Source organism: Phyllobates terribilis, unplaced genomic scaffold (assembly GCF_046119375.1).
Source record: "Phyllobates terribilis strain yellow unplaced genomic scaffold, ASM4611937v1 Scaffold_8__6_contigs__length_399053987, whole genome shotgun sequence".
In the NCBI taxonomy this organism is placed as follows: Eukaryota; Metazoa; Chordata; class Amphibia; order Anura; family Dendrobatidae; genus Phyllobates; species Phyllobates terribilis.
The window spans coordinates 107,874,432-107,889,404 of NW_027362768.1; the positions used below are offsets into that span (position 1 = coordinate 107,874,432).

At 42.7% G+C, this 14,973-nt stretch overlaps 1 protein-coding gene across 2 annotated transcripts in view; it reads left to right on the forward strand.

Moving 5' to 3' along the window:
- The window catches only part of RPAP2 (RNA polymerase II associated protein 2), a 97,394-nt gene that overhangs the window by 13,261 nt on the left and 69,160 nt on the right, over positions 1-14,973 (forward strand). For both annotated transcript variants that reach the window (XM_073643189.1, XM_073643190.1), the window contains 3 exons: positions 6,290-7,175; positions 8,272-8,363; positions 14,690-14,770. In XM_073643189.1, coding sequence (XP_073499290.1) covers positions 6,290-7,175; positions 8,272-8,363; positions 14,690-14,770 — 1,059 coding nt within the window. The remainder of the gene's footprint in view (positions 1-6,289; positions 7,176-8,271; positions 8,364-14,689; positions 14,771-14,973) is intronic.

Consider the following 14,973-nt stretch of genomic DNA (forward strand, 5'->3'; position numbering starts at 1 on the left):
GTGGAAGGCTTATGGAACTACTGTTAGCCTTCCACGGCCAGGACAGCCTTTGAAAGTGTCCTCCCGTGCCGAGGCCAGGCTTGTCCGAAGAGTCAAGGCTAACCCAAGGATAACAAGGAAGGAGCTCCGGGAAGATCTCATGGCAGAGGGGACATTGGTTTCAGTCAATACCATAAGTAACGTACTCCACCGCAATGGTCTCCGTTCCAGACGAGCCTGTATGGTACCTTTACTTTCAAAACGTCATGTCAAGGCTCGTCTACAGTTTGCTCATGATCACTTGGAGGACTCTGAGACAGACTGGTTCAAGGTTCTATGGTCTGATGAGACCAAGATCGAGATCTTTGGTGCCAACCACACACGTGACGTTTGGAGACTGGATGGCACTGCATACGACCCCAAGAATACCATCCCTACAGTCAAGCATGGTGGTGGCAGCATCATGCTGTGGGGCTGTTTCTCAGCCAAGGGGCCTGGCCATCTGGTCCGCATCCATGGGAAGATGGATAGCACGACCTACCTGGAGATTTTGGCCAAGAACCTCCGCTCCTCCATCAAGGATCTTAAGATGGGTCGTAATTTCATCTTCCAACAAGACAACGACCCAAAGCACACAGCCAAGAAAACCAAGGCCTGGTTCAATAGGGAAAAAGTAAAGGTGTTGGAGTGGCCTAGTCAGTCTCCTCACCTTAACCCAATTGAAAACTTGTGGAAGGAGGTCAAGAATAAAGTCCACATGAGACACCCAAAGAACCTAGATAACTTGGAGAAGATCTGCATGGAGGAGTGGGCCAAGATAACTCCACAGACCTGTGCCGGCCTGATCAGGTCTTATAAAAGACGATTATTAGCTGTAATTGCAAACAAGGGTTATTCCACAAAATATTAAACATAGGGGTTGTATAATAATTGACCCACACTTTTATGTTTAAAATTTAATAAAATTCAACTGAGCAACATAACTTTTTGGTTTGTAAGATTTATGCTTCTGTTCATAAAACCTACTCTCGTTTGCAGTTTGAAGGCTCTAACTTATTTGCATCTTATCATACCAGCTAAATCTGCAGGGGGTTGAATACTACTTGTAGGCACTGTATATACAGCAGCCTCAGTGTGGCATTTTATTTGACATTTTAGGACCTGTTCGATTTTAAAACATTCTCCTGCGTAATTAGAAATATGTGAGACATTTTTTGCTCATCTGTGGTGGCGGAAATCAGGAGAATTATGCACAGACCTTTTTATTTCTTTTCTTTTTTTAGCTTGTCAGCTTTTGTTAGTGTTCGTGTATTTAATGTGTGTCCCAATATACAGTCCTTCTCCCAATGTGGCCTAGAGATGCCAAAAGGTTGGACACCTCGGGTCTACAGTTTGTGAAATGATATAATGATGCTGCTGCATTAGATAAAATCACATTTATTCCGCCCTTTCTTCCTTTGTTGATTGGATCCGCAGCCTTTTTTGGTCTTTCCTGCGGCGTCCCCCCTGTTTGCTGTGTATGATTTACTGTACAGCTGCAGGTAACAAAGGCTGATGAAACCTCACACAAATACGTTGTGTGTACACAGGCGGCACCGGCCCATCCTGCCGTCCTAGTCATTAAATCTGGTGACAGTTCAATGCCAGATTTATTTGTGCTGTCCTCGGGGCCCTGTCGTATCTTTCGACACCTTTTTATGTCCCTGTATGAGATATAAAGCAAGAAGCGCCCAGTAAATCTGTACATTTGTCCTCACTGTGATTCCCGTCACCTCCCGGCTCATGAGCGGGCGACGCAGTTCTTGGAAGGCGATTGTCTGCAGTCACTTCTGTCGCTCTTTACGTTGTGAATATGAAACATTTCGGGGGATTTTTTTTTCCTTCATTTGCAAATTGACACTTCATTTTAGAGTTTCATTTCCTTATCAGATGTGTATCTTAATTCTCCCGTAAAGCCACTTCATGCTTTAATGTGCTTTTTTTCCAAGTTATTTCTTCTCTGACGCCTGAATTATTTTCATGGAAACAGTCAGCAGCGCTGGGCAGAGTGATGTCAGTATGGCCAATACGGCGTTTAGCTGATGTAGTGGTCTCTTAGGTATATTTATCCTGTGCGTATTGGGTAATAAATAAAACAAGTTATCCCCTATATACCCTATACATGAGATAAGTGATAACTTGCTGATTACTGGGGAACCAATTGCTGGGACCCCCATTGATCCCGAGATTGGGGCTCTGCAACCCTAAGAACTTGTCTCTGCAGCCCCGACTTAAAGGAGCAGAGTTGCGCATGCTCAACCTCCACTCCATTCATTGTCTACGAGACTGCAGGAGAAAGCCCAGCGCTGTACTCAACCCATTATCAATGAACGGAGCGGAAGCCGTCCATGAGCACCTCCAGTCTTCTAAGGAGCCCTGTTCTCGGGATTAATGGGGGTCCCAGTGTTTGGAACCCCAGCCATCATCAAGTTATCCCCTATGCTATGAATAAAGGTCATCTTGGGTTGTTTTTTTTTTGGCGGGGAATAACCCTTCCAGTTAAGGCTATGTTCACACATCATGGTTTTTTCAGCATTTTTTTTTTATGCAAATTTTCATCTGCGTGTCACAGTACCAGCAAAGTCAATGAGATTGCAGAAATCTCATGCACACGTCATGGTTTTTTTTGTTCAGGATTTTGTGCCTTGCATGATTTTTTGCAAAATAGAGCAGGTAACTTCTTTCAGTGTTTTTTCACCCATTGGAAGTAATGGTTGGTGAAAAAAAAAATGCACTAAAAACGCAGGTGTCAAATTTTTCAGCATTTTTTTTGTGCCAAAACCAGAATGAGATTTTTTTTTTCACTGATCTTTATGTACATGTATAAAAGAGACAAACGGACAGTGAAAAAAACGTACCAAAAAAACAAGCAAAAAGGCAAGAAAAATCCTTAACAACCTCCTGGCAAGAGATCAGGTTTTGCTGCAGAAAAAAAACACTGAAAAAAACATGATGTGTGAACATAGCGTAAGGCTATGTGCACAAAGGGTTTTTCAAGGAGTTTTTGGAGTAGAAACTCTCCAAATATCTTAGTTTCTGCTCCGAAAACTGAGCAAAAAGATAACTTAAAGGTGTTTTCCCACAAACTACATGTACCGCCATCAGTCTCAAGCATGGGGGTCTAGTGTCTCCCATGTGAATGGAACGGAAGAGCGAATGCATGAGCACCACTCCATGCATGCACAGTACAGCCCCACAGAAGTGAATGGAGCTGTAATTACACAGCGCAAGTGCCGTACCGTTTCACTCACACTTCTGGTCACTATGAAAGTAGTATATGCTTTGTGTCTTCATCTTTGTTAATGGATTCTATGAATTGTGTACAGTACAGACCAAAAGTTTGGACACACCTTCTCATTTAAAGATTTTTCTGTATTTTCATGACTATGAAAATTGTACATTCACACTGAAGGCATCAAATCTATGAATTAACACATGTGGAATTATATACTTAACAAAAAAGTGTGAAACAACTGAAAATATGTCTTATATTCTAGGTTCTTCAAAGTAGCCTCCTTTTGCTTTGATGACTGCTTTGCACACTCTTGGCATTCTCTTGATGAGCTTCAAGAGGTAGTCACCAGAAATGGTTTTCACTTCACAGGTGTGCCCTGTCAGGTTTAATAAGTGGGATTTCTTGCCTTATAGATGGTGTTGGGACCATCAGTTGTGTTGTGCAGAAGTCTGGTGGATACACAGCTGATAGTCCTACTGAATAGACTGTTAGAATTTGTATTATGGCAAGAAAAAAGCAGCTAAGTAAAGAAAAACGAGTGGCCATCATTACTTTAAGAAATGAAGGTCAGTCAGTGCGAAAAATTGGGCAAACTTTGAAAGTGTCCCCAAGTGCAGTTGCAAAAACCATCAAGTGCTACAAAGAAACTGGCTCACATGAGGACTGCCCCAGGAAAGGAAGACCAAGAGTCACCTCTGCTTCTGAGGATAAGTTTATCCGAGTCACCAGCCTCAGAAATCGCAGGTTAACAGCAGCTCAGATTAGAGACCAGGTCAATGCCACACAGAGTTCTAGCAGCAGACACATCTCTTCAACAAGTGTTAGGGTATGTGCACACGATGCAGAAATGCTCAGGATTTTTTCCTGAGCGTTTCTGCATCTCTGGCAGGAAAAAACGCATGCGGATTGTACATGTGGTTTCCTGCCAGGGACATGCGGAAATGAAGCGCATGCGGGTTGACAAGCGCTTCCCAAGCGATTTTAGCATCACTTGGAAAGTGCTTGTCAACTTTACACTATATAAATCCATGCAACCGGCATGGATTTATATAGTGTGTGAATGTCAAAAAATAAAAACTAAATATATACTTTACCCTCTGATGGCCCCCGGTGTCCTGCTTCCCTCCGTCCCGGCTGCCGGCAGTGAAGACTTTAGGACCTTCTGACGTCAGCGTCATGTGACCCGTCACATGACTCTGACGTCAGCGAAGGTCCTTCTTCATTCAACCGCGAAGTGCGGGGAATCAAGCAAGAGCGCTGCGCGGGCCGTCAGAAGGTGAGAATATATATATTTTTTATTTTATTCTTTTTTTTTTAATGGTACCTGGGTCTGGATGAGAGTCCTCTCCTCCACACCCGGGTACCATCCGCACATTAGACCGCATGAAAAGCGCATCAACATATACAGTGATGCGGATTCCATGCGGTTTAATGCAAGTCAATGGCGGCAAAAGAGCAGCGTTTCCGCAAAATTAATTGACATGCTGCGGATTTTTGACCGCAGCGTTTCCGCTGCGGAAAAATCCGCATCATGGGCACAGCACATGTGGATTTCAATTGGGGAACATTGCTGCCCTTCTACCATGCGTTTTTCATGCGTTTCCGCGGCGTTTACGCAACTGCAAAAACGCCGCGGAAACGCATGAAAAACGCATCGTGTGAACTCAGCCTTAAGAGGAGACTTTGTGCAGCAGGCCTTCATGGTAAAATAGCTGCTAGGAAACCACTGCTAAGGACAGGCAACAAGCAGAAGAGACTTGTTTGGGCTAAAGAACACAAGGAATGGACATTAGACCAGTGGAAATCTGTGCTTTGGTCTGATGAGTCCAAATTTGAGATCTTTGGTTCCAACCACCGTTTCTTTGTGCGACGCAGAAAAGGTGAACGGATGGACTCTACATGCCTGGTTCCCACCGTGAAGCATGGAGGAGGAGGTGTGATGGTGTGGGGGTGGTTTGCTGGTGACACTGTTGGGGATTTATTCAAAATTGAAGGCATACTGAACCAGCATGACTACCACAGCATCTTGCAGTGGCATGCTATTCCATCCGGTTTGCGTTTAGTTGGACCATCATTTATTTTTCAACAGGACAATGACCCCAAACACACCTCCAGGCTGTGTAAGGGCTATTTGACCAAGAAGGAGAGTGATGGGGTGCTACACCAGATGACCTGGCCTCCACAGTCACCAGACCTGAACCCAATCGAGATGGTTTGGGGTGAGCTGGATCGTAGAGTGAAGGCAAAAGGGCCAACAAGTGCTAAGCATCTCTGGGAACTCCTTCAAGATTGTTGGAAGACCATTTCCGGTGACTACCTCTTGAAGCTCATCAAGAGAATACCAAGAGTGTGCAAAGCAGTCATCAAAGCAAAAGGTGGCTACTTTGAAGAACCTAGAATATAAGACATATTTTCAGTTGTTTCACACTTTTTTGTTAAGTATATAATTCCACATGTGTTAATTCATAGTTTTGATGCCTTCAGTGTGAATGTCCAATTTTCATAGTCATGAAAATACAGAAAAATCTTTAAATGAGAAGGTGTGTCCAAACTTTTGGTCTCTACTGTATGTTAAAGGGGTTGTCCATCTCTGGATACAATTTTTTTCCTTTTATTTGGGTGTAAAAACATTTTTTACATACATTTTTTTTGCACCATTTGCCTTTTACATGCTCTTTGATTTCCTCCACATTGAACTTTGATGTGGTCTGTACTCATAAATCAGCTGAGAGCAATTCAAAAAATAAAGAAAAGCGTTGGAAACTTTCCCACTGCACCATCAAAACGAGCTCACTGACGGTTTCTATGTTGACTGTTTCTGCATCCAACAATAGAGCAAGACAAACGTTGCAGCTGGGGAAACGGTGCAGAATTTTTGATGGAACCCAATTGCTAAAATGTGTTTTTGTTTTTTTTTTTAGCAAAAAATCCATATATTTAAGTAAAAAAAAAAATGGCACCAAACATGGACAACCCCTTAATTATCACAGTCAGTAAACCTAATAAAGTCACACGCACCACTTTATTCTTTGTTAGTGGCAGATCCGGAGAAGAAGTCAAATTAGCCGAGAGACGCATTAAAGCTTCAGAAATCGAGAAACCTAAATGTACCACAGAAGGTGGCGGATCAAGCTCTCCGAACAGTGATGAGGATGGTGAAGCTGAACAGGCCTTTGTCTCCTCGGTCATCCCAGCTCCAGAGCAGAGTCATGAGGACGCAGAGTTACAACCGGACAGCGGTAATGTTACCCAGGAGGAGAGGACTCCCGACAGGGCGGATGTAGACCAGAATTTGGCCGACACTACAGAGAGATTAGGTCATTGTAATTTAAAGGACCATGAACAGACGTCTTACCAACGAAGAGAAACCACTGGGCAATTCTCTCGAGATGTCTGGCACGGGACAGAGGCCACCGAGGTAGTAACGGAAGTGACTCAGAGAGCAGTAAGCAAACGTGGTGCAGAGCATCTGCGGAAACTTCTCTGCAAATCCAAGACTTATCAGGCGACCCAACAAACCAGCGTTCCTCCTGTCGTAGGGGGCATGCTCGAAGTCCTCAAGCAGACCTTAAATGAATGGAAATCAAAGGAAACCTTGAAATATCTCTTTGGCACAGATTACCTAGTAGAACATAAAGGACTTGTTCCGGTTGCCACCACTGAGGTACAGGAACTAGATGAAGATGATCTCGTCTTGGATGATGATGTCACGGAGAATTCTTCTAATGGCTCCACAACCCTGAACGAGAGTTTGCCTTTTGGGAACCAGAACATTGTCTCAAAGCCGCTTCCTAATTATACAGAGCTTAGAGAAGACACAAAAATGTTAGAAATCCGAGCTCAGCAGTTCTTCACAGGGCAGTACGTCTTACCCGAAGAGGTGGAACATGAGCAAGATGGACTTCAGGTGATTGAACGCAAGGTTAGTACCCAAACTCAACCAGTGCAATCTATAGTATTAAAGGGGGTTTTCAGTTTTGGAAAACACCTGTCCCCCATCTGCAATTTGCTTTAAATAAACAAACAAACTGTTCTTTACTCACCCTCCCCAGGTCCAGTGCAGAGTCTCTACTGCTGTTCCTGGTATCTCTTGTTGTCTGCAAGAAAACGGCACTCAGTGAGCTCAGCGACCCTGACTCAGTTGATGGCACTAGATGCTGAGTTCTATGATTGGCTGCAGTGCTGTCTACGTGATATCTGCGCTACCGACAAGGGAGTAGAGGGGGAGACTTACTGCTGGACCCGGGGAGGATGAGTAAAGCTTACTTTGTTTTTTAAAACAAACTGCTTCCAAGACACTGGTTTTCCGAAACTGTAAAACGCCTTTAAACTAGTGAATTAGTAAATAATTCTGCCCCTAGTGTTTGGTCCATCAGTTCACCATGAGCTGAGCTTTTAGGACCAATTCAGACGTCCATTTTTCATGTACGAATACGATCTATGTTTTTCATATATAAAAATTGTATCTCATATAGTCTGTGGAGCTGTTCACATGTCCAATTTTTATTTATTTTTTTTTTTGACCAAGTGGTTCACGCAAAGTCGCGTAGACATGTCCAAAATCAATCCGTCTGTCAGATTAAAATTGGCAATGCAAGTCTATGGGTCCATGAAAAAATTGGACAGCACTTGGATACCATTTCTGTGCTGTCTGGTTTTTCACGGACTGCTAGATAGCAAAAAAGTAGAGAAACTTTTTTTTGGTTGTTTCTCGCCCGAAACTCGGACCAAACTCTGATAAAAACTGTTGGAACTCGGTCCATTTTTCTTGTATGTGACAAAAATTGAGCACTTACATATCATTACCCTGTTGCTTAGCTCTCAAGTGCGCTGACATGAGATCAGAGCAGGTCTAGGTGCATGAAGTGAGCACTGACTGCTGAGTGTCTTACACTCATCCCCTTGTAACCAGAGGATACTTATCAATCATAACAGTTAATTGCCCACAATTCCATAATAACTTTAAAACTATTGCAATTAGTTGTGGGTTTCTTGCAAATGTTTCTTTTTTTCCGCAGGCAGCATCTTGGGCTCCACCTCTCCCTCTCGTGGATTCATGTTCCCAGCAACAAATCCGCAAACGAATAGTACTAGAAAAACTGAAGAAAGTGTAAGTAGCCTGTGTTGTATTAAATAAACTGTGTGGCCAATATTACATCTACCTCCATGCCTCCAGTTTGGGCTACCAGGATTACAGACCTGTACATGTATTTTGCCACCTTTACATGAGACTTCTTATAAAAGGGATTGTCTAACAGGAGTGCACCGCTTCTCTGCCTACGGGGGCGGGGAGGGCAGTGCACTCATGAGTGATTGAGTGAAAGTTCGGGCCAGTGGCACAACTTTCTTTTTCCGATGCTTTGGAGGAGTTCCGAGAGAAGCGCTTACAAGCTTTATGGCAATGAGCTTGTGAGCTCTGTACTCCTTTCCTAGGAGACCTGCCATTAATGGATATAAAAGTATAAAATGCGATTAAAAATCCCTCTTTTTGAAAACAGAGAGGATTTTTTTTAAAAAAATGTAAAATGCAAGGTTGCTTGTTTTTCCAACACTTTACTGTTTTATCCGTTAAAGATGATGAGACATCCCCTTTAAGCTGATAGACCCGCTTTATTAAACGATAGGAAGGTGGTCAAAAGACCAAAAAAAAAAGACTTGACTTTCTCCAGCTTTTTGTTATATTCCACTATCTCTCCAGACCCCACAATGCTTCTGTATGCTCAGATCTTCCGAGCGTGCAGGAAAGGGTAGTGAGCTACAGCCAGTTCTAGCTGGCTATTATTTAGGAAATAGACAGCAAGGATGTGAAAACCTTAAAGCATAACTTTTATTACTAATATGATAAAAATATGCCACTCATAAAACAGAAACGAGTCCTTAAGCCAGACTGATAGCTGCCGGTCATGGAGCTCAGGGACTGCCCCTATATCAATATATTAAAAAAATGTTGAAACAGCCCCGCAGTCTGGAGATCAACATTTTCGGATAGGTTCTATAACCGAGGGAGAGAAGATGGACAGGGATCAATACAACAACCCTGTGTCACACCAAAACCCTCTGACATATAGATTTTTCTCAATAGGTATGTACACCCAAGACAGTCATTAAACATGTACTCATAAACCACCAATTTGTCCAGTATCTAAGAGTCCATGATGATAAAAATGACACGAGAAAATAATTGTATAATGTGTAGTCTGAGTGCAGACCCGGCACATATATCACAATTCATATACAATAGAAGAAAATGGAATTCTCTCACCCATTTTTTCTTCGTTTCCGACCAAATTTCCAAATTGGTGGTTTATGAGTACATGTTTAATGACTGTCTTGGGTGTACATACCTATTGAGAAAAATCTATATGTCAGAGGGTTTTGGTGTGACACAGGGTTGTTGTATTGATCCCTGTCCATCTATTCTCCCTCGGTTATAGAACCTATCCGAAAATGTTGATCTCCAGACTGCGGGGCTGTTTCAACATTTTTTTTATATATTGATATAGGGGCAGTCCCTAAGCTCCATTACCGGCAGCTATCAGTCTGGCTTAAGGACTCGTTTCTGTTTTATGAGTGGCATATTTTTATCATATTAGTAATAAAAGTTATGTTTTAAGGTTTTCACATCCTTGCTGTCTATTGTCTAGTACACTGTGAGAACATTGTTTTGAGTGGTGGGTCATTATTCCTACCTTTTTGCTAATTTCTATTATTTAGGAAGAACAAAATCCACAATTCTTATCTTCCTGACATCTGCTAATGGGGGAGAGTCGGGGGGTCCTCATACATGTGAGCTGGTCAGCCGGTCACTCGGCAAGTAAGGTCGCTGCACATCTAATGTGTATAGCGAGGTGAGGACTCCTCAATGGGGATAATGGAAGAAGTATCTGGCTTTTACCCCATAGTTTGGCAGAACCATTGTGAAATGTTGTCCGGGCACCTCTAGTTACATAATCCGATGATGTCCTCTGAGCATTAGTCCCGTGCTGTCAGCTCGCCTCTATTACTGAGTGTGTTATTACATCCGGCCATGTAAAACAGCAGATCTATTATTTTAAGCACTTCGATCTGCCCCATTTCTTGTCACCTTCCCCTGCCCAGTGTGAGCAGGAAACTGCCTTCTTTATTTATGAAGTGTGAAAAGTTGCACTGTTCTTAATATACAAACTAAATTCTTGTTTTTCTCTGTTTGCAAGAATATGCCAGGCTTTCTACCGCAAAGTTCATAAAATAGTCGGGCATTCGTAAAGGGTTAATTATTCTGCGCTTATCTGGGTATATATGTAGATAGTGCTATATAATGAAAAACTCAAGATTTGGTTTTCACACCAGGGTTGAGATTTTTATATACATAGGTTGAAAAAAGACTTAGGTCCATAAAGTTTCACCTGTCTCTATCGCTACATTACCTGTAACTCACAATGTCATTTGTTGTGAGAAAAGCATCCAGCCCTTTTTTAAATATTACCTGCCATTACTACCTCGCTTGGTCGGCATTCCACAGCCTGACTGCTCTGACTGTAAAGAACCCTTTCCTGTTTAGGCCTTTCTCCCACCCGTAATGAGTGCCCCCTGGTCCTTAGTATGGTCTTTGGAAGGAATAAGTCATGTGCTAGTCCTTTGTACTGACCACACATATATTTATACATATAAATGAGATCTCATTTGAGATGTCTATTTTCTAAGCTAAACAAACTCCACTCTTCCAACCTCTCATCATATGGGAGACCTTCCATCCCTTATAATATTCTATCTGCCACCATTGAACTGACTCTAACTTCTACATATCCTTTTTAAAATGTGGAGCCCAAAACTGGATCCCATATTCTCGATTTGACCTTCCAAGTGATTTATAGAGGAGTAACAGTACATTGGGATCGCGGGATTTTATCTCTTTTTTTTTTTTTTTTTTTTTACATCCTAAAATCTTGTTTGCTTTTGCGGCAGTTGCTTGACATTGAGTACTGCTGCTCAGCTTACTTTTAACCAGAATACCCAAGTGCTTCTCCTGTTCTGTATTCCCGAGTATACTCCCATTTAATGTATATACAGCAATAGGATTACTCTGTCCTAGGTGCATTACTCTGCATTTATCAACAGGGATTTGCCCATACACAAGGGAACGGTAATACCCAGTCATATATTGCCAGGAGGAACAACAGAGGAACCGCCAAAGTCGAAGTTCCAAAAAAATTTTTTTTTCATGAAGAATACAAATATATTTCACACCAAATGTATCCGGAGACTCTTCTGGCTCCTCTTTAATGATATGTCTTCCTCAACAGCAACAACTACTTCAGGGTGGGTGCATTCATGGGTCCACATCAGAGCAATGAAAAAGTCACCCAGCTTATTTGGTGTACTCGCAGTCGCCACCAGCCTCTCGGCTCGGTCTGAGTCTACAAAGACTCTCTTGATGCAGAAATTACATCGACTTACGTGTCAGCGGCAGTGAAAATATCAGATAAAGCGCCGATAGCCGACACTGCAGCTGTTTGGAAAATAAATGCATTTCCCGTGGCGTCACGAAGTCCTGCTGGTATTAGTGGTGTTAGTAAATCTGAGAGCCTTCGGGAGCCCCTATAACCTCTAGGGGGCACTGTTGTTGTTGTGTATAGAGCCAATGACTATGAAACCTGAAATCTTTACCTGTTTATCACTGGATCCTTTTTTTTTTAGCCTAAAGTGACATCCAGCAAATGCTTATGAACGATCAAACCCACTGACCCACACAGGGATCCAGCGCTGGCTTGTGTGGTCTATCCCCACTATAGGGCAGAAAAGTTGGATCAGCGTTCTCTGCATCTGTAAAATGAGTTTGTAATAGTTTTTTTAGTGCTTTGTTTTGTACAATTCCTCTAATTTGTTTTCCTAGATCTCTATATCTGAGTTATTGTTGTGGATGTTCACTATATCCAAATGGAGATTTCCTTCCAAGAAATTCTACATTCCAGATCCGTAGACATTAATATGGAGTTGGTCCCTTTGCAGCTATAAATGTTCCTGATCTTTTGATGGAGTTGAGATCAGGGCTCTGTGCTTCCGGTCAGGTTCTTCCACCAAACTCCCCCAATCATGACTTTATGGACCTTGTTTTGTGCACTGGTGCATAGTCATGGGAAGCAAAAAAAGAGCCTTCCCCAACTATTTACACAAAGTTGGAATCAACCATTGTCCTGAAGTATTAAGATTTCCCGTCACTGGCACGAAGGGGCCAAGGCCGACTCCTGAAAAAGATCCTTATATCATTATCCTTCCTCCACCAAACTACAGCAGGCACAATTCAGTCAGGCTGGTAACGTTCTCCTGGCATTCACCTCATCAAACCCAAACTCCTAAATCAGATGCCAGTAAGAGAAGTGTGATCCCTCACTCCACAGAACATGTTTCCACTTCCCCAGAGTCCAGTGTTGGCGGTTTTACACCACTACTGTCACAGGTGTGTCAGATGTAACAGACAGTCGCTCTGGATCTGGCTGCAGAAGGTCACTGCTTTTGGCATTTCAGAGTCCTTCTTAACCCTTCTCATTTTTGGACCCAGCGGCAACTTCCCTCCTGCTCTGATTGACACACCCTGGTCTGGGTGTTTATAAATTCTCAGTCACCGGTAATATTCTCATTTTCCCTTGTGAAGGCTTGAAACAATAGCAGTCGGCTTACTTCCTCTATGGTGCCCTTGGAGGATGTTTGGTGTTATCTCTCTGGTGTCTACTCAAGCTATGTTCCCCCCCCCCCTTTGTTTGTCTCCCTTGTTGTCTTTAGTTTATAGTGGGGACTGACCAGTGCTCACGCACCTCCTCCCTATCTAGGTCCTAGCTCTAGCGACATACAGGGATTAGGTTTCCTGTTCGGCAATAGGTGCGGAACCTATATAGGGATGGTAGGACAGGTAAGGAGATATTAGCTCTGCCTGGGGGTCTCCACTCCCCCTTTACCTAGCATTTGGGCTTCCCTCCGATCATCCCTTCATGTTGCACTTAGTCTTTCCCACACTGTGCGTGACAACTACATCTGACACTTGGCATTGTGCTTGGTGATGTAAGGCATGCATTATTCTGCTTGGTCGTGGAAACCCAGGACATGAAGCCCCCAGTGCTCAATTTTTGTGCTGATGTTTCTATCAGACCAGGTCTGTACTCTGCAGTTATGGAGTCAGTAGACTTTTCTGCCCTCTGCTCCTCAACATTCGGTGACCCCGATGAGTAATGTTATGTGGTCTCTACTTCGTGGCTGAGTTGCTGTGGTTCCTTCCACTTCTCAATAATATCACTCTCAAGTGATGATGGAATATTTAGGAGGGAAGAAATGTCATGATCTGACTCGTTCCATCTGTGGCTCGTACTATAGGACCGCGCTGGTATCAGTGAGCTTTGCATCACCAGTGATTCAGTCCCACTTGCTAGTAATGGCAGATGGCATGCTGAGGGGTCGTTGTACAACAGGAGCAATGGGACTGAATGAAAACTCTTCTGTACATTTAGTGTATTTTGCTTTTGAAAAACTTTATAGTAACAGTAGCTTGTTCTGAAGAAAAAGAGTTGGCATGTGTCCTATGCAATGTTTGCTTTGTTTGTAACTTGTGAGATGAAAATAAGTAATTTTGTAATATAAACCTGATTTCTGTTGTGCACGATTTACACATTTGCACACATTTAGCATTAAATTAATGTACAGGTGCACAAATACGCTATGTGGCCAATATACGAACATATATACGCTATGCATCAGCATATTGCAATTAATGAACACATGAACTCCAATATTGCTTTAAACGTTAAAAATATAAGGTTCTTAGTGAGCGTTTTTTAATCAATGAGCACGAAAGCCATCCAACCACGTCAAGGTGGCCTTTTTAATTTGGATGGTCCGTGTCACTAATGTCCTACCTCTCCATGTGCCTACCACACATTCTTCCCAGACAAGGTTTTAATTGTGAGCTATGCTTGGTTTTCTTTCCCTCCACATTCAGATAAGTTTAGCACATGAGGAGGTAGGACATAAGTGATACGAACCATCCAAATTAAAAAGGTCACCTTGACGTGGTTGGATGGTTTTTGTGCTCACCATGCGCGACCATCCATGCTTAGGTACACCTTGACTATGGCTTTTGCGCTCACTAAGTACCTTTTACGTTTTTCATTTTTATAGCAGTAGTGGAGTTCATGTATTCATTAATCACCGTGTGCTGACGCATCGTCTATGTATCATTTTATTGAATAGGGGACACAACTCGGGGAACCCTGACGAAGCCCCCGGATCTTGTCTTTTTGAAGAGTGAAATAACTCTGCATGCAGTGCAGTATTACACGTCATATACTGCAGGATATATGACAGAGGCTACGGCAAAGATGTTAACTGTTTTCAGAGCCTAATACTCACATGTATGAACATAATTCAGCTACAGACACAGATTTACTGCTATTGTTTCCTTCTCTATAGCCTTCCAGCTATACTGATACCACTTGGGATAACATACAGTGATGTATCCAAAGAGTTGCACGATCTGGTCAAAACCTTCAGGTGAGTCCCATATGTAAAACTTAAATGGTCCCTGTCATTTCAACAAAGTGATTTTTTTTTTTTTTTTAAATCAATAGTACAAGCGCAATTAGGAAACACTGTAGTATATGTCCTCAGAAAAATATGCTTGTTTCTCCACTAATCAGCCACCACTTCTCCTCCTTCCACCTCCTGATCTCTTTATTCACTGTGGGGGGAAGGAA